This window comes from Notamacropus eugenii, chromosome X (assembly GCF_028372415.1).
Source record: "Notamacropus eugenii isolate mMacEug1 chromosome X, mMacEug1.pri_v2, whole genome shotgun sequence".
NCBI classification, from domain to species: domain Eukaryota; kingdom Metazoa; phylum Chordata; class Mammalia; order Diprotodontia; family Macropodidae; genus Notamacropus; species Notamacropus eugenii.
Genome location: NC_092879.1, coordinates 102,378,774 through 102,395,938, shown reverse-complemented (window position 1 = coordinate 102,395,938; position 17,165 = coordinate 102,378,774). Strand labels below are relative to the sequence as shown.

The following is a 17,165-nucleotide window of genomic DNA, read 5'->3' as shown; positions in this document are numbered from 1 at the left end:
ACACATGCACATGCACAAGCACACGCATGGCAGTAGGCTGGGCTGTCCATGAATCCCTCACACCCATTCTTGTATGTGCCCCTTCTTTGTTCCCTAATTAGGAGATGTCCCTTTGGAGGGATGTTAGGGTATAGCCCAGCTCCTCTCCCTGTCTCTTCCTTTCTCATTTTTCTAGAAGGATTAACTAAGCCCAGGTTGAGACAAAGGTAGAAGCTTGCTCCAGCCCAGCCCCATTTTGCTGGACCTGAGGCCAGGGGAATGGGCAAGGGGCCACATGAGACAAGTCCCTCGGAGCCACTTCTGCCCAGCTGCTCTGTACACCATTATCATTTTGAGTTAAATGGTGTCTGTGGAGGTCAGGGGCTTTGCTAATGACCTTGGGCCTGGCCCTTTGAATGGTAGTAAGCTTCCCCTTAACACTACTGAGTGGGTAGATCATGGGGTAGGTGTGCGTGGGAGAGATGCCTTTTTAGGTTCTCTCCATTGGTGCTGAGCTCAGGCCCCCTCTTGCACCTCCCAGTCTTTGTGCCCAGTTTGTATGAGCTGGCTGCTCTGCTGAGCTTGTTGCAAAGCAGACTAGGAGCAGCTGATGGGCCTCTGTCTTGCAGGCCCTCAGGCAGTAATGTGGACAGCCTCCTACGCCTCAGGGGCCGCCTTCTCCTGGACCACGAAGCATTGTCGTGTCTCTTAGTCCTCCTCTTTGTGGATGAGCCCAAACTCAACACAAGCCGCCTCCACCGCGTTCTGCGCAACCTGTGCTATCATGGCCAGACCCGCCATTGGGTTATCCGCAGCCTGCTGTCCATTCTGCAGCGGAGCAGTGAGAGTGAGTTGTGCATCGAGACCCCCAAGGCAGCAGCCACTGAGGAAAAGGGCAAGAAGGCAGCCAAGGGCTGCCCTGCAGGCAGCCATGATAGCCGACCTCTGGACCTGCTGCACAAGATGGAGTCCAAGAGCTCTAGCCAGCTCTCCTGGCTCTCTGTGTCCATGGATGCAGCGCTGGGCTGCCGGACTAACATATTCCAGATCCAGCGGGCAGCAGGACGCAAGCACACCGAGAAGCATGCTGGCTGTGGCTCCACAGTCCACATTCACCCCCAGGCTGCTCCCGTGGTGTGTAGGCATGTCTTGGATACCCTCATCCAGTTAGCCAAGGTGAGGACAGGGCCCTTGCTCCCAGAGCAAGTCAGATCAGATCATAGGGTCTGACGTTCTCAGGGTTAGTGACCAAGGCCCAACCTTGGGGATGGCTTGGTACAATCATGGGTCAGAGGTGGTCTGAAATCCCTGGAAACTGGACTAGGCATGTGGGGTGCATTTTGTGGGCCTGGGCCCCTCCCTAACAGCCTGGCAATGTGACCCATTTGCTGCCACCCACCTATCCCTGCTTCCCTACAGGTTTTCCCCAGTCATTTCACACAGCAGCGGACCAAAGAGACAGGTTGTGACACTGATCGGGAGAGGAGTACCAAACAGGCCTGTAGCCCCTGTCCCAGCCAGTCCACTAGCAGCGGCATCTCCACTGACTTCTGGGACTTGTTAGTCAAACTGGACAACATGAACGTCAGCCGCAAAGGCAAAAACTCTGTCAAGTCAGTGCCCATCAACGTGGGCAGTGAGGGAGAGACCTCTCTGTACAGCCTGGAAGCCTCTCCCCTCGGGCAACTCATGAACATGCTGTCCCATCCGGTGATCCGCCGGAGTTCCCTCCTCACTGAGAAACTGCTGCGCCTCTTGTCCCTCATCTCCATTGCGCTGCCCGAGAACAAAGCACCAGAGACTCTGGCTAATCCGGGCAGCAGCACCGGCACTCCTTCCACCACCACTGCCTCCTCAGCAAGTGCCACCTCGACCAGTACTGGAGTTACCACCCCAGGCCCCCTACCCCCTAGCCCCACCCCAGCTGGAGCCTCAGCCACGGCTGTTGTGGCAGCCACCCCAGCCACTGCTGCCAGTAAGTTGGAGCGGGGAGTTTCTGGATTGCCTGCTGGGCTGAAAGGCACCTGCCACAGGAGCTGAATCTCTAGCAGTCGATCAGTGACAGGGGAAGGCATGGTGCTTAGCTGGCCAAGGGAAACTGGTTAGGGGGTCTGTGAGAGTAGAAAGGATGGCATGCTGAGGCTTCTGCTAGGCTGCGGGACAGGAAGACAGGCTTGGGAGCTGTCAGGGTGTCAAGACCTGGTCCTCAGTCCCGAGCTCGAACTTCCTCGGTCAGGCCTGGCCACCCATTAGATGATGGTGGAAGCTGAGGCCCAGCATTGCCAGTTGGGTAGCACCCATCCTTGTGCCACTGAACTGGCATTTACTTATCCTGTTTCCCTGGCACTCACTCCTGTTACTGCTGTTCCTTTGAAGGTGCTACAAAGAGCAGCAAATCCCCAGCAAAGGCTGGTGAGGGAGGCAGTGGGAGCAGTGCAGAGAGTAAGATGGCAGCATCAGGTCTGACCGAGAATCAGCTCCAGCTCTCTGTGGAGGTGAGCAGTGGGCCAGGGAGGGGAGTGAGAGTGCATAGTGCCTGACTGGAAGCTGTCCCAGTTACACACCCTTCCTCTCCTCCAGGTGCTGACCTCACACTCGTGTTCAGAAGAAGGCCTGGAAGATGCAGCCAATGTTCTGCTCCAGCTGTCCAGGGGTGACCCAGCAACCCGAGACACTGTTCTTAAGCTACTGTTGAATGGAGCCAGACATCTGGGTTACACCCTATGCAAACAGATTGGTAAGAGGGGAAGGCTCTCATCCTGGATGCCTTCTTCAGGTCCTTCAAAGGCCTCACTTTGGGTTTGTGGTGTAAGGGCATTCCGTTGACTCCCTGCCACTTCCCCAGGCCTTGTGAAAAGGTTGTCCAAAGCACCTGACTTCTCTCAGCTCCACTCCTCCTCAAGTGTTGGAGAAAAACTCAGGAGCTACATACACCGCTTGCAACTCCAACAGGCCTTGAACAGGGCCCTTGGAGACCGTTTGAGGAAATGGAACCATTGGGGGTGGGGTTGACTTTTGGAGCTGCAGTCCTCTTGGCTACTTCAAGGGATCCCCCAGGCCCCTTTTGTCTTCTCTGAGGATTGTACAGTGGGTGTGGGAACCTGAGGAAGGCCGTGAAGGAAGCCATGGAGCAGCTGCACCTCTGCTGTCTTAGCACCAGCTCCCCAGAGCTGGCCCTGACTACCCTCTGCTGCTTCTGCTCCTCTCAGGCACCCTTCTGGCTGAGCTGCGAGAATACAATTTGGAGCAGCAGCGGCAAGCCCAGTGTGAGATCCTGTCCCCAGACGGGCTGCCTGAAGAACAACCCCAGGCCACCCGTCTGAAAGGGAAGATGCAGAGCAGGTGGGCCACTGCACTTGGGGCATGTGTTCCTGCTCTCACCCACTGTTCTTTGTGTGTGTCTCTTTCCTCCCCCAACCCTCCGCTCTCTCTTCCTCTCCCTCCATCCTCTCTCTTTTCTGTCTCTCCCCTTTCCCTCCCTTTCTCTCTCTCACCCTTCCCTCTCTCCTCTCTATATATGTCTTGTCTCTCTCCATCCTTCCCCCTCTGTCTCCTTCACTATCTTTTTTTTGCTCTCTCCCTGTCACATACACACAGCAAAATATTCCTCTTCCTGGCCCCCTAGGTTTGACACTGCTGAGAACGTGGTGATTGTGGCATCTCAGAAGCGTCCACTGGGTGGTCGAGAGCTTCAGTTGCCATCCATGTCCATGCTAACATCCAAAACGTCCACACAGAAGTTCTTCCTGAGGGTGCTGCAGGTCATCATTCAACTCCGAGATGACACACGCAGAGCTAACAAGAAGGCCAAGCAGACAGGCAGGCTAGGTAGGCCAGGCAGCCAAGGGAATGCAGGGGGAGGGGGTGAGAGCTCACTCAGCACCCTGGGGTTGCCGCTGTCCTCTTCTGCAGCCTGAATGACGTGCCCTCTCATCCCCATTCCCAGGTACCTCCAGCCTGGGCTCGGCTACCAGCATCCAGGCAGCTGTTCGGCAGCTGGAGGCTGAGGCTGATGCCATTATACAAATGGTACGTGAGGGTCAAAGGGCGCGGAGACAGCAGCAAGCAGCAACGGTTAGCCTCTCATTTGTTAGTTTTCTTTTTCTTCATCTATGTTTTTCTCCTCCTCTCCTCCCCCCCACCCTTCACCCTCCCCAGTTATCCATGAGCATTGTGTCCAAATGCTTCTAGGGAGCTGGGGGTTAAGTTTGAATTTCTCCATTTTTTCTCCCTCCTTTGGGCTCAGCCTTGAGCACCTTAGCTGTGTATTAACCCTTCGTCAGATCTCTTTTCTGGCTTCTGAGTAGGAGGGGGAGGGAGCCACCTTGGTCCCCCAGGGCAGCACCCCTTGGGGCCCTGGCTCACTTGAGCACGCACCCTGCTGCAGCCCTGGGTCCTGAGGGCTCTGAAATGATTGGGGGCCTCACTCAGGAAGGTGAGAGGTGGTGGCTTCCAATACAAACACCTGAGCAGCCCTCACCCCAGAAAGAAGAGAACTTTGAAGCCTGTGTCTAGGAAGGCTTTGTACCACAGTATAGACCAAGCCTTTCCCTAGGCAGAGCAAGGCAACTTTAGCTTCTGTTCTCATCCTGCAGTATCAGGTCCTGAGTGTGGATAGGACTGATGAAGGGTTACTGTACTCTCTGTGACCTATGGGAATGGCCCCTGCTTGAGGAAGCAGGGACCCAGACTTCCTGGTGACTTGCCTTGTCTCCCGTTTTGTCCAGTCGGAGTCCAGCCAGTCTGAGGTTGCTTCCCGGAGAGATGAGTCCCCCATGGATGTAGACCAGCCGTCACCTGCTTCTCAAGATACGCAGTCCATTGGTCAGTGTCATGCTGTTGTCCCAGGGAGATGGGAAGACCTGGCTTGGAACCTGTAGGGAGTAGCCTACTCCCAGGCTAATGTGGCAGTGCCTGACTGGCTGTGGCCACAGGGCTCTCCTTTTGGGAGGACCTACCTCCCACCCGCCCATCTCCGTGCATCCAACCCTTTAGAGAAAAGCCTCTGCTCCAAAAAGCCACTGAGAAACAGCCATCTAGTTGGCACTTGGCCTGTTGGACAGAAGGCTGCGCTCAGGGAGCCTGTTCTACCCAGCCCAGCAACAGTGGCCACTTGGGTCACCAGGAGGGTTTTAGAAGCAACTGACCTTCGTGGGTTTCTCTCTCTTCTCCCCCCCACCCCCCACAGGCTCTGAAGGAAGCCAACAGAGTGAGAAGGACAAAGAGGAGAGACCCCCTGACCTGCCCCTACTGAGTGAACAGCTGAGCCTCGATGAGCTCTGGGACATGCTGGGCGAGTGTCTGAAGGAGCTAGAAGAATCTCATGATCAGCACGCAGTGTTGGGTGAGCTTACAGTGCCCTGACATCCTTCCTTCCCCTCACAGGCTGAGGTGTCATCTGCTGTGCTCATCCTTTCTTCTCCCTCCCCAGTGTTACAGCCTGCTGTTGAAGCCTTCTTCCTGGTCCATGCCACTGAGCGTGAGAGTAAGCCACCTGTTCGGGACACCCGGGAAAGCCAGCTAGCTCACATCAAGGATGAGCCACCACCACTCTCCCCTGCTCCCTTGACCCCTGCCACCCCCTCCTCACTGGACCCATTCTTCTCCCGAGAGCCCTCATCTATGCACATTTCCTCCAGCCTGCCCCCGGACACACAGAAGTTTCTTCGCTTTGCAGGTGAGGGGGAGAGGAGAGCTATCCTTCCCTAGACTACCCTCAGAATGGACTGATGGGATCTAGTTGATCACGCTGACCTGGGGTAGCTTCTAAAGTTGCCCTCAAGAGTCAGCCAGCATAATCCCATGTCTCCAACTTTGGCCTGTCCTTGCTTAGCTGGGGGGGGGGGGGGGGGGGCGAGCAGGGAGATGAGCAACACACACACCCCACCCCCAGCAGGGGCTTAAGCTCAGACTTGACCAAAGACCACATACCTCCATTGCGGGGGGGCCCCACCACACTCTGCACATGGGCCTGGCCTTGGAGCACCCAGCCTGATGCCCACTTTCTTCCCTGTCCTCAGAGACTCACCGCACTGTGCTAAATCAGATCCTACGCCAGTCCACCACCCATCTCGCAGACGGGCCCTTTGCTGTCCTGGTGGACTACATCCGCGTGCTCGACTTTGATGTTAAGCGCAAGTATGTGATGTGGTATAGAAGTGTGGACTGCTGCTGGCACTCTGGGCACTGAGCCTGATCCCCTCCTGGGGCACCACAGCCCCCTGGCTGGAAGGTGCAGGAGGGGACAAAGGACACATTTTTGTTGATTGCCTTTTCATGTGTACAAAGAGCTCAGGCCCCTGGTGGTTTCATGAGATGTCCTTGCCATGAGGCAGATGCTTCAAACTCCCCAAGTCCACCTTGGCATTTTTTATCATCATTTGATCCCTGGGGATGAAACCTGATCAGTGGCTAAGTGTGCTGAGACAGGCAGCTCCCTGGCAGATCCATCCTGACTGTCACTGGATCCTAGAATAGACCACTAGACTTCAGTTTCCCAATCTATATAATGAAGGGGGGATGAACTCCATTTCAGTTCTGTTATTTGTCACATAGCATGAGGCCTAGAATGCCACCATCTTATGTCTAGAGTTTTACTGGCCACCCTGGGCCTAAAGTAGCTAATTCAAGGGCCCATCGTTGTCCAGTCTGCATATACATTGGTGTAGTCTGAGCTTACAGGTCTGGGCCCTGTAACTGTGGGTGAGAGTTCGGTGCCTTAGCCCTTTACACTTAGTGCAGCTCCACTGCCTGCTGCCTCCCCTGAGGGAACTGTGGGGACCAATGGTAAATGGTTGCTATGAGAGGGTGTGCCTGCATACCCTCATGCTCCAACAAATTGGGTCTTGGAATAGATTCTTAAGCCCTCAGCTACTTGTTCAGGGTTCCTTTTGCTCTCTGTCTTAGCTTAGTCCAGCCTTACTGTCCAGCCACACCCCTTGCCCTCCTATGTTGGCATAGGATGATCAGACTCAGTCTTCCCCCTCCCTGTTCCCCAGGTATTTCCGTCAAGAGCTTGAGCGCCTCGATGAGGGGCTCCGGAAAGAAGACATGGCTGTACATGTCCGCCGTGACCACGTGTTTGAAGACTCTTACCGTGAGCTGCATCGGAAATCCCCAGAGGAAATGAAGAATCGATTGTAAGGGCCCTGAATGAATGTGGAGGGCAAATTCGCTCTTCACCTCCCCCCCCCCACTCCCTTGCCAGCTGCCATCTGAAGTAGAACACTGGGGGGAACCTGCAGGATGTTGCTTCTCATGATCCCCCTTTCCCCCCCCCCCAAAAAGGTCAGGTTACTTGCTTGACTCCATGCTGGCTCCTAAATAGCAGAGATGAACTTGCTATCTCAGGCCTCAACCTCCACATTCATCATAGCACCATTACCTCCAAAACTGCAAGAGGTTTGCCCTATTTGGCAGAAGCCCACTCGACCTTTAGCCAAAGATGCTCTGCCAGAGTGATCTCATTTGAGTTGGCTGTTCAGGTGGCATCTTCTGCCCCGTATTCTCATTTTCACCTCACTGCAAGAGATCCAGGCTTTGTTGGACAGCAGAGAAACACTAGATTGGGAATTTAGAAGGACCTGGGTTTGAATCCTGGCAAATGAGAATTTGTCTAGGTGATCTCCCTGGTCTCTTAGAGTTCCAACTCGCAGTCCCATGATGTTATTTGGTGGTGGCCTGGGGAGACTCAGAATGGCCTGCATGGGCATGGGAGCAGAGCCAGGCTTGGGGACTTTCTCTGGGGCTTGCTGCTGGGATGGGGCACAAATGGCATTCACATCCCATCTCCCCCACCCCAGGTACATAGTGTTTGAAGGAGAAGAAGGTCAAGATGCTGGGGGCCTCCTCCGAGAGTGGTACATGATCATCTCCCGAGAGATGTTTAACCCCATGTATGCCTTGTTCCGGACCTCACCCGGTGACCGGGTGACCTACACCATCAATCCCTCCTCCCACTGCAATCCCAACCATCTCAGCTACTTCAAATTTGTTGGGCGCATTGTGGCCAAGGCTGTCTATGACAACCGACTTCTAGAGTGCTACTTCACCAGATCTTTCTACAAGCACATCCTGGGAAAGTCAGTCCGGTGAGGAAATGGGCATCCTGCCCCGTCGGCCCTAGCCGGGACCAATGCTGCTCCCCTGCTCCCCAGCCCCTCTCACCCTCTTTTCATAGCGGGTTGTGCTTGTCTTTAGGTACACAGATATGGAAAGTGAGGACTACCACTTTTACCAGGGCCTGGTTTACTTGCTGGAAAATGATGTTTCCACTCTTGGCTATGACCTCACTTTCAGCACTGAGGTAACTGGGTGGAAAGATGCACTGGGATTGTTTTTGAGCCCGTGAGATCCCATGTCTGGGACAGTTCCCCTCCTCACCCATGGGGGAGGCCCTCCATCTCCCCCAGCCCATGGTTGTGACATTGGTAAACCAAGCTTTCCCCATGAGACCCTAAGAGTTTGGGCGGGTAGGGAGTGACCAAGCAACTATTAACACCTACTATGTGCCAGGCCCTGTGCTAAGCTTTTGCAGATATGCTCTCAATTGATCCTCACAACCACCCGGGGAGGGAGATACTGTCCTTGTCCTTATTTTACAGCTAAGGAAACTGAGGCAGATAGGGGCTGAGTAACTTTCCCAGGGTCACAGTCAGTGTCTGAGGCCAGATTTGCACTCTGGTGGTCCAATCCTCTGTACATTGTGGCACCATCTTAATGCCTCAAGAGAAACAGAGTTCTCCAGACCTCGGTCAATTTAAAGAAATGAAAGCCAAAAAAAAAGCCAATGGTCTTTGAACAGGGCAGCATCAGGGCCCCTGCCCATCTGAACCAGGCATAAATCCATCTGCAGGGGTGGGCAAGGGGGTCTGTTCTCTGCTAGTCCTGATTAAGGTCTGTGGTCTTATTTTAAGGTTCAGGAGTTTGGAGTCTGTGAGGTTCGGGACCTCAAACCTAATGGAGCCAACATCCTGGTAACTGAGGAGAACAAGAAGGAATACGTGCACCTCGTGTGCCAGATGAGGATGACAGGTACTTCTGGGGAGTGGGCACAATAGCCGTACCCTCAGCCTGCTCAAAGTCCCTGTCTCCTTAGAGATGAAAGGTTTGGAGTAGATCAACTTAACAGCCCCTTCCCAGTTGAATTCAGCACTGGGGGAAATCCGAAATATAGAAACAAGGGGTTCCCTCATAGGGAAAAGGAAATGGGGGCAATCTGGTTCCCAGGGTGATGCTGGGGCTTTTCTTCCCAACAGGGGCTATCCGCAAACAATTGGCAGCCTTCCTGGAGGGTTTCTATGAGATTATCCCAAAACGCCTCATTTCCATCTTCACGGAGCAAGAGCTGGAACTTCTCATCTCAGGGCTGCCCACCATAGACATTGATGACCTGAAATCCAACACAGAGTATCACAAGTACCAGTCCAACTCCATCCAGGTGAGTGACCCTTCCATAGATGCCCCAGCTCATCCCTTGGGAGCTTCTCAAATTACTCAATAGCATTGCCAGTGATCATGAGTGCACAAGGCAAAGAGGAAGACAGGCCCTGAGACCCCAATGAAATGATCAACCTCCTAGACCTGAGAGACTGAGCCTCCCTGACACACACTCATGGTCTACCTTTGGGAGCAGGACATCTTCCTTTGATGGCCAAAGAAAATCTTGGGAACAAACATCACTTCCCTCATCCTCCCTCATTTTCTTTTGCTGTTCTGGCAAGGAAGTTAGACACTCCTGACCTGAAGAGCCTTATGTCCATAAGAGAAGGAAATGGGATCAAATGTGGGTCATTAGTGACTTTGGATTAGAGTGGGTTAGACTGAGAAAGGGGCCAGGAAGTGCCTACTGTGTGCCAGGCACATGTGCTAAGTCCTTCAAGGGGACAAAAGCATCCTGTTTCTTAGGAGCTCATGTGAGAAGGTGGAGATCAGGAAAAAAAGCCAGGAATTAGGAGAGGACCCCTATAAAAATGGTTTATTTAGCTGCGACTTAACCCTGTTTCTTCATCGTGGCTCACCCCCACCCTCCCATCTGCAGCTGCACATCCAGTAACATCTGAAACTCAGCAGGTCCAAAACAGTACTGGCCGCCTTTTTCTCTGAGTCGTTCACCCATGCCTAGGAGTCCTACCGGGCTCCTCCTCGTGCCTTGGCCCTGACAGCCAGGGCCCAGCCATTTCACCTCTGCAACGTCTCTTCTCTGACCTGGCCCCACCCTGATGTTGGCCCTTACTCCCTCGCTCCTGGGCTGTTGAGTAGCTGCTAAGGGGAGGAGGGCTCTGCCTGCCTCATTCCCTCCCCACTTGAGTCCATCCTTCAGTCTCCAAAATGATCCTGCCAAAGCACATGACTGATATCATGTCACTCTCCTACTTGATAAAACTCCTGGGGCTCCCTATCATTTCTAAGTTCAAGTAGAAAATGCTGTTTGGCATTTGAAGTTCTCCATAACCTGGTTCCTCCTCCCTTTCCAGTCTTCTTACACCTTGTACTCTTTGATCCAGTGACCCTGGCCTCCTGACTGTTCTACCGCAAGACCCTCTATCTCTGGACTCTGGGCATTTTTTTCTGGCTGTCCCTCATGCCTGGAACACTCTTCCTGCCTCATCTCTGCTTCCTGGCAAGTCCCACCTAAAATCTCGTCTCCTCCAGGAGATCTTTCCCAATCATTCTCATTTGCCATTTGGCCTGTGTTCTACTGCTTCCTATCTGTTTGCTTGTTGTCTTCCCCACTAGATTGTGAGCTCCTTGGGGGCAAGGGCTGTCTTTTGCCTCTGCGCGTATTCCTGGCATATGGTAGGCCCTTGATTGCTTATTTGCTGGCCTGACTTTGACTTGACAGCCAGGAGGTGGCGATGAGGAAGAGATCATTCCACAGAGAGGGGGCAGAAGGTAGAATTTGAACTGAGATTTGGAGGCTGTCTGGCTCTTGTTAGATTGGGAAGTGGGGAAAAAGGATTGGCCCCAGGCTGTGCCAGGGGGCAGTACCAAAGCCAGGCAGCCCACACTTCGGTGCTCAGCCTAGGTATCTTTTCTCTTTAGATTCAGTGGTTTTGGAGAGCCCTGCGTTCTTTTGACCAGGCTGACCGTGCCAAGTTCCTCCAGTTTGTGACAGGCACCTCCAAGGTGCCTCTCCAGGGTTTTGCGGCACTTGAGGGCATGAATGGCATTCAGAAGTTCCAGATCCACCGAGATGACAGATCCACAGACCGGTTGCCTTCAGCCCACACATGGTGAGAAGGGCAGCATGATGGCTGGAGGGGGAGGAGTGTGTACAGAATTGAAGGGTTAGTGATCACTGACTGAGTCTCTGTGATCCCATCCTTGTAGTTTCAATCAGCTGGACCTGCCGGCCTATGAGAGCTACGAGAAGCTGCGCCATATGCTGCTGTTGGCCATCCAGGAGTGCTCAGAGGGCTTCGGGCTGGCGTAGGCCCGAGGGGCTGCCGCTGCCGCCCTGTAACTTTTGTCTACTGTCAGACTTGGGGATAGGGAGAGGATAAAAAGGAGGGGGAGACCCTTACACACAAGAACCCACAAAAACGTTTTACACACCTCAGAAAGAAACTTAACCAGTAATCAACCAACCGCCCAACCCTTGTCCTGCCCCTTCCCCAGTGCGCTCACCCCATTCGAAGAGTGGAAAAGCTGGCAGCGGCCACCCCCGGGCCTTTCACTTCCTTGGAAAATTAGCTGTGTTGAAACTTGAAGCATTTGGATGGGGGAAGAAGCGGAAAAATTATATATATATATATACATATATATATATTTTTGGTTCTGTTTGCATTTCTTAATTCCTGCTTGGAATGTGTTGGTGCGCACATTTAATGAGTCAGTGGGAGGGGATGGGCATTGGCCTCCCTGGCTCCAGGTGAGGGTTACAATAAAGCGTTCTTGGCAAGACCTCCCTCTCCCCAAGCCTATGTTTGTTCTGCTTCTCTGCCACCAGCCTATGGAAAAGGGGGTTTTCTTAAGGCTTGCCAGTTGTTCTATCCTGGCTTTCCTCAAAAGAAGAGGGTTCAAGCTTTGATCTGCCGAGGATGCCCCAGGTGTAACGTTCATTGATCATGGCCTCCTTCTAGAAATAAGGAAGAGCTTGGATCCCAAAGAGATGAGGCCAGCCCCTTCTAGGTCTGGTGGGTGGACTCCCTACCACCCTAGGCCGGTCCATTGCAGGTGGGAGGAGGGGTCTGGGAATAGTTGGGAGAAAAAACTGCAGCTCTTGGAGACTATTGGGCCTTTATTTCCACTTTTATATTTATTCAATGAACTCAAAAAAGAAAATCGAATTCATTGGAAGCTGTGGGGGGAGTGGGAGGAAGGGAGGGACCGTGAGCTAGGACCAGAATCAGCACCGGAGTCGGGGCCAGCGCTTCCCCAGGCTGGGGCGCCATTTTCTCCTTGCCTCTCAGTCTGACCTGACCGTCGTTGCCGGACTAATCAGTATTGACCCACTTGGCTTTACCGCCCCTTCCCCTCCCCCCCCAGGCTCCAGAAGAGGAGAAGGAAGAGGATGAAAGGACCCAAACACTTCAATAAAGCTTTAGTTTGAAAGAGGCCCGGGCGGTGGGTGGTTTTTGTGTGTCTGTGCGCCTGTGTGTGTTCGTGTACGTTTCTGCGTGTGTACCGCTACTCCTGTGTCCGTGTATACCTGTGTGGACCTGTGTGTGGGCACACGCCTACCCCAGGGGGCGTGATCGTCGGCTGGGGGCGGGGCCGAGGGGGTCACAGAGGGGGGGCACTGTCACAGAGGGCCGCCCCCTTCACGTCGCCGCTATAAAACCCGACATCGCGGCTGCACGCAGATGGTTGGAGGGAGGGAGGGAGGAAAAACGGCATCCCGCCCCCGCCGTCCCCCCTCCCCACGCCTCTTTCGGGCCCTTCCCTCCTCGGCTCCGCCTCTGACCGAGCTGCTGAACTAGCAAACGAGGGTTCGAGGATTGGAGCGCAAATCGAGGGAGGAAGGCAGTGTAGCCGCTGCGCTTGCACTCCCACTTAGCCGCCCGTCTGCCTGTCCCCCACAATTATCAAAGGCCTGGAGGACGGAGGGGGGGAGGGGGGAGGGATGGAAGAAACACTGGGGACAGTGACCATGGATGCTTCCGAAATTCCCTCTTACGGAGGTGGCGACCTTGATCTAGCAGAGGTGACCCCCCCCCATGGGGTGGCAGGGCCCCTGGTGAGGCAGCCCTTCAGTCCTGCCTGCCCCCCACCCAGCGGCTGTGGGCCCCTCCCTTTCCCAAAGGTCGGGGGAGGGGGGGTGTCAGGAAAATCCTTTAAGCCCTAACCTTTCTTTGCTCTGCCCTGCCCTGCCCTTTTGCTCACCCTCTGCCCACTTGGCCACCTGCTGCTCACTCTGCCTTCTGCTGCCTGCTGTCACCTACTGCCCTCTGCCCGCTACTGCCCGCTCGAGTGCAGCTGTCCATTTGGAAGAAAAGAAAGGAAGGGAGGACCGTGAGCAGCGAGTCCATGCTCCCTTACTATACAGCAGCCAGCGGGCACGCTGTGGGCATGTTCAACACATCCATGGGGGAGCTGCAGAAGCAGCTGTACAAGGGGGAATACGATGCTTTCAAGTATGCCCCCATGTTCGAGAGCGACTTCATTCAGGTGCCTCCCCTGGGAAACTTCCCACCCCCAGGAACTCACACTAGCTCTGGGCCCAGGTTCCTCATGCCCACTGACTGTCCTAGTCTGATGGTGGCAGTGGCTAGCAGTAGCAGCACCATTTGGTGCCTAAGTGAGGCAGGTCCATGAATCCCGGGTCTGTCCATGGGTTGAATGAAGACACAAGGACAAGGCTTGGCTGAGCAGGACACATTGAGGTCTGAGAGGATTCCACTTGAGAGTGGGCTGGGGAGGGCCTCAAATAGTGAACCAGGAGGTTTGAATTTGGTGAGGGATTGATCATCTGGCAGTCTTAGATAATGTCCATCCAGAGGAGGAGGAAGAGGAAGAGGATCTCTTGGGAACTGGGCTTCTGGTCTCTCCCCCTTGCAGATCAGCAAGAGAGGGGAAGTGATTGACGTGCATAACCGGGTACGCATGGTGACTGTGGGCATTGCATCCACCAGCCCCATTCTGCCTTTGCCCAATGTCATGCTCCTGGCCCGGCCTGTTGCACACATTGAGGACCAGCCCCCTCCAAAAGCCAGCTCCAAGACCAAGATGCAGCACCCTCACCCTTCAAAAACCCTGGAGCTAACCAGGTGAGCCCAGCCACTACACATGTCCCATCCCTTACCAGAACAGCCTTTCAGCATCCTGGTTGTCAGCTCAGATAACCTGCTAAACATGCCAGCCAACATGGTCTTAACCAAGTCACTTAGAGAGTAACTGAATTTAGGTCAAAACCCATGGACTTCTAAATGACAAGACCTTCTCAAGATCCCCCATTTCCATCTCTCTCTCACCTGGAAAATGAGGTGTCAGCTCCCAGCAGAGCCTGCACCCCCAGTGTGCCACTTAAGGTCTCAAGCAGCCAGCGCTGGGGGAGGGTGGGGGTTGGAGGAGGAGGAGGAGGTCGGACTGCGGAACATACTTACTTCCTGGGGTGGGGGGCTGCAGGCTACTCCCCCTGAAATTTGTGAAGATTTCTCTGCATGATCGTGACAAGCAGCAGCTTCGGCTGAAGCTGGCTAGCGGCCGATCGTTCTACCTGCAACTCTGCCCGTCTTCCGATGCCCGTGAGGACCTCTTCTCCTACTGGGAGAAGCTCATCTACCTCCTGCGGCCCCCGGTTGAGGGCTACAGCAGCACCCATGCCATTCCTGCTGGGGATGGGGTCGAAGTGCCTGTTTTCATGGCTGAAGAGAAATCTCCTGTGAGTCGAGCTGGGTCTTGTCCAGCTGGGTCTTGTCCAGCCGGGCCTCCCAGGGCCTCCCCACATCCCTGTCTTCTCTAATCACACAGGCTAGAGAATGGGGGGGGCAGGGAAAGTGATGAGCAATTTGATTAGTGTTCTTGGCCAAGCCTCTCAGCTGATGACAGTGTCCAACTTCCTGCTTTGGCCTCTGTTCTAGGGTTCACAGGGAAGGCCTTGATTACCAACCCCAAGCCCAGTCAGGAAAATGGGAGGTGGGGGATTGGGGGGATGGAGAGAGTTGGCAAAGCTGTGTTTTTCTATAGGAACAACACACAACACTCCACGGAATTCCCTGAAGCCTCCTTAGTTTCTTCCTCCATTCTACTAACCTAGGCAGTTTATGACCTGACCTTGACCCCTGCCTCTTTCTTTCCTCCTCGGCCCTACTCCCAGGAGCCAATTCTCCACAGTGAAGAGGAGCAGGATAAAGTGAGTATCCAGAGTCTTCACATAATGCCTGACAGGCCCAGCCACAAAATCAACATGGCAGCTGCAGCTGGGGAAGGCTTCCCTAGCCCAAGAGTCACTGAGAAGGACCTGATGACCCATCACTACACCATCCAAGGGGTGCCCAGCATGTCCCCACCCAGTACACCATCCATCCCAAGCATGGCCGTGGTAGCTGCTGCCAGCAGGGGTCCCACCAGCAAGGCCATGGCTGGGGGCTCCCCAGGCATGGGGGCAGCCACAGCAGGAGGTGAGGGGCCAGGCCTCAGTGTAGCCCTGGCTGGGACTGCAACTGGGCAGATAACAGAGACCATATCTGCCAGCAGTGTGAGTCTAGGGCTGGCTGGTGCTGCCAGCATGTCACCAGACTCGATGAGCATAGCTTCTGTGGGCACGGATAGCCTAACCACCCCCTCAGGCCACGTAAGCATGGCCTCTGCTGGACCTGGGAGCATAGCTGTAGCAGGCCTAGGAACCATCACCCCACTTGGGCCCGAGTCCCGCCTCGTGTCCACCTTGCAGAGTGAGGGCTACATAAGTGAGCTGGATGGAAGTCAGAGGGTGACCATGGCCAGCCCCAAGGCACCCAAGGAAGGAAAGTCATCGCGGAGGCACTCCCAGCACAGAGAAGGCCAACCCCACAAAGGGGCCGAGAACGAAAGCAGCAGTGGTCACAGGTCATCTCGGAGGGCTATGACTCCCAAGGAGACCCAGAAATCCAGCCACCGACCCCGGGGAAGCCGCCACAGCCCATGTTCCCGCAAAGCCACCAGCCGCAGCCCATCTGCAAAGGGTTCCAGGTGAGAGGAGTCGTTTGTCAGCTGGCCATGCACTCCCCCTTTCCCACTGTTCCCCCCCCCAAAAGAAGGATCCTGACAGGGGATTTCACTTTGCCTAGAAAAGGTCTTTTTTTTTTATAGAGTTGAATTCTCTTTATTATTCCAACGTTAAACAAAACAAAATGTGAAGGGGCAGAGGGGCTTCTCTTTTCAAGACTCAGATCATTATCACCCCTTTGATGAGCTTTCACCCTCAGTCTAACTTTGGACATTTTCTTTGCCTTGTCCCACACCTCCAGGACCTCTCATAAATCGGTGAAGAGTAAGAGCTCAGCCAGTGCCCCCCGTAAGCCACTTTCTGCTCATCCTCTGTCTTTCCCAGCTGACAGCCATCTTCCAGAAAAGGGGAGGAGGAGGGGGAGGGGGAGGCGAAGGAGGGAGGACGACAAAGATGCTGTGTGTGATCCCCAGACTTTAGTCTCTCATTGGCTTCTTTTCGCATCCCATTTCCAGCCACTGCCCCGACTAAGAAGCCCAGCCGTATCGCCTCCTTCTTGCGCAGCTTCTCCCGCTCTAGCCAGAGCACCAAAAGCACCTCAGTCCTCACCAATGTTGGGGATGCAGCAGAAGCCTGCAAGGCCTTCACCACTGAGATCGACATAAGCACTATCCTGGAGAATGTGAAGAGTGCTGAGCTAGAGATGGAGACCATCGCAGACATACTATCACCGATGTCAGCAGAGGAGGAGGAGGGGGAGGAAGAAGAAGGGGAGGAGGATGAGGGGGAGGGGGAGGGGGAGGAGGAGGGGGAGGGGGAGGGGGAGCAGCAACAACTATTCAGCCTGCCGATGGACTCAATGGGAGATGCCAAGGGGCCTGTGCCAAGCCCTGTCCCCTCCCTGGAGTCCCAGCATTAGCCTAGGGCCACAGAGAAAAGCCAGTGGGCTCGGATATTAAAGAATCATGTTTGGCCCCATGACTGGCTAATTCTCCATCCTTTAAGCCCTGGACAGACCTCTCTCCTCTGTTCCTTTGCCTTCCTCCTCCTCTGCGCCTCTGGCTGAGTCAGCTGACACTGAGTGTGGGTGAAAAGG

General features: G+C 54.5%; 2 protein-coding genes across 16 annotated transcripts in view; both read left to right on the top strand.

Moving 5' to 3' along the window:
- Positions 1-11,883, top strand: part of HUWE1 (HECT, UBA and WWE domain containing E3 ubiquitin protein ligase 1) — a 109,158-nt gene extending 97,275 nt beyond the window's left edge. For 13 of the 14 annotated variants that reach the window (XM_072627235.1, XM_072627237.1, XM_072627247.1 and 10 more), the window contains 18 exons: positions 609-1,155; positions 1,399-1,954; positions 2,356-2,474; positions 2,560-2,716; positions 3,189-3,321; positions 3,605-3,807; positions 3,926-4,053; positions 4,707-4,803; positions 5,168-5,323; positions 5,411-5,656; positions 6,000-6,117; positions 6,978-7,118; positions 7,782-8,069; positions 8,179-8,284; positions 8,895-9,012; positions 9,237-9,418; positions 11,023-11,213; positions 11,311-11,883. In XM_072627235.1, coding sequence (XP_072483336.1) covers positions 609-1,155; positions 1,399-1,954; positions 2,356-2,474; positions 2,560-2,716; positions 3,189-3,321; positions 3,605-3,807; positions 3,926-4,053; positions 4,707-4,803; positions 5,168-5,323; positions 5,411-5,656; positions 6,000-6,117; positions 6,978-7,118; positions 7,782-8,069; positions 8,179-8,284; positions 8,895-9,012; positions 9,237-9,418; positions 11,023-11,213; positions 11,311-11,413 — 3,589 coding nt within the window. In that variant the 3' untranslated portion in view covers positions 11,414-11,883. The remainder of the gene's footprint in view (positions 1-608; positions 1,156-1,398; positions 1,955-2,355; positions 2,475-2,559; positions 2,717-3,188; positions 3,322-3,604; positions 3,808-3,925; positions 4,054-4,706; positions 4,804-5,167; positions 5,324-5,410; positions 5,657-5,999; positions 6,118-6,977; positions 7,119-7,781; positions 8,070-8,178; positions 8,285-8,894; positions 9,013-9,236; positions 9,419-11,022; positions 11,214-11,310) is intronic. The other variant, XR_011971316.1, reaches the window with a different exon arrangement.
- A 1,072-nt stretch (positions 11,884-12,955) lies between these two features.
- On the top strand, positions 12,956-17,050 carry LOC140516215 (uncharacterized). 2 transcript variants are annotated; one of them, XM_072627252.1, is made up of 7 exons: positions 12,956-13,126; positions 13,399-13,590; positions 13,981-14,189; positions 14,548-14,803; positions 15,239-16,092; positions 16,371-16,417; positions 16,585-17,050. In XM_072627252.1, exons 1-7 carry the CDS (start codon positions 13,046-13,048, stop codon positions 16,986-16,988), a joined length of 2,043 nt encoding a protein of 680 aa, XP_072483353.1. In that variant the 5' UTR covers positions 12,956-13,045; the 3' UTR covers positions 16,989-17,050. The 2 variants fall into 2 exon arrangements, with proteins under 2 accessions (XP_072483353.1, XP_072483352.1); XM_072627251.1 differs by having other exon boundaries at positions 12,956-13,159.
- The last annotated feature ends 115 nt before the right edge of the window (positions 17,051-17,165 follow it).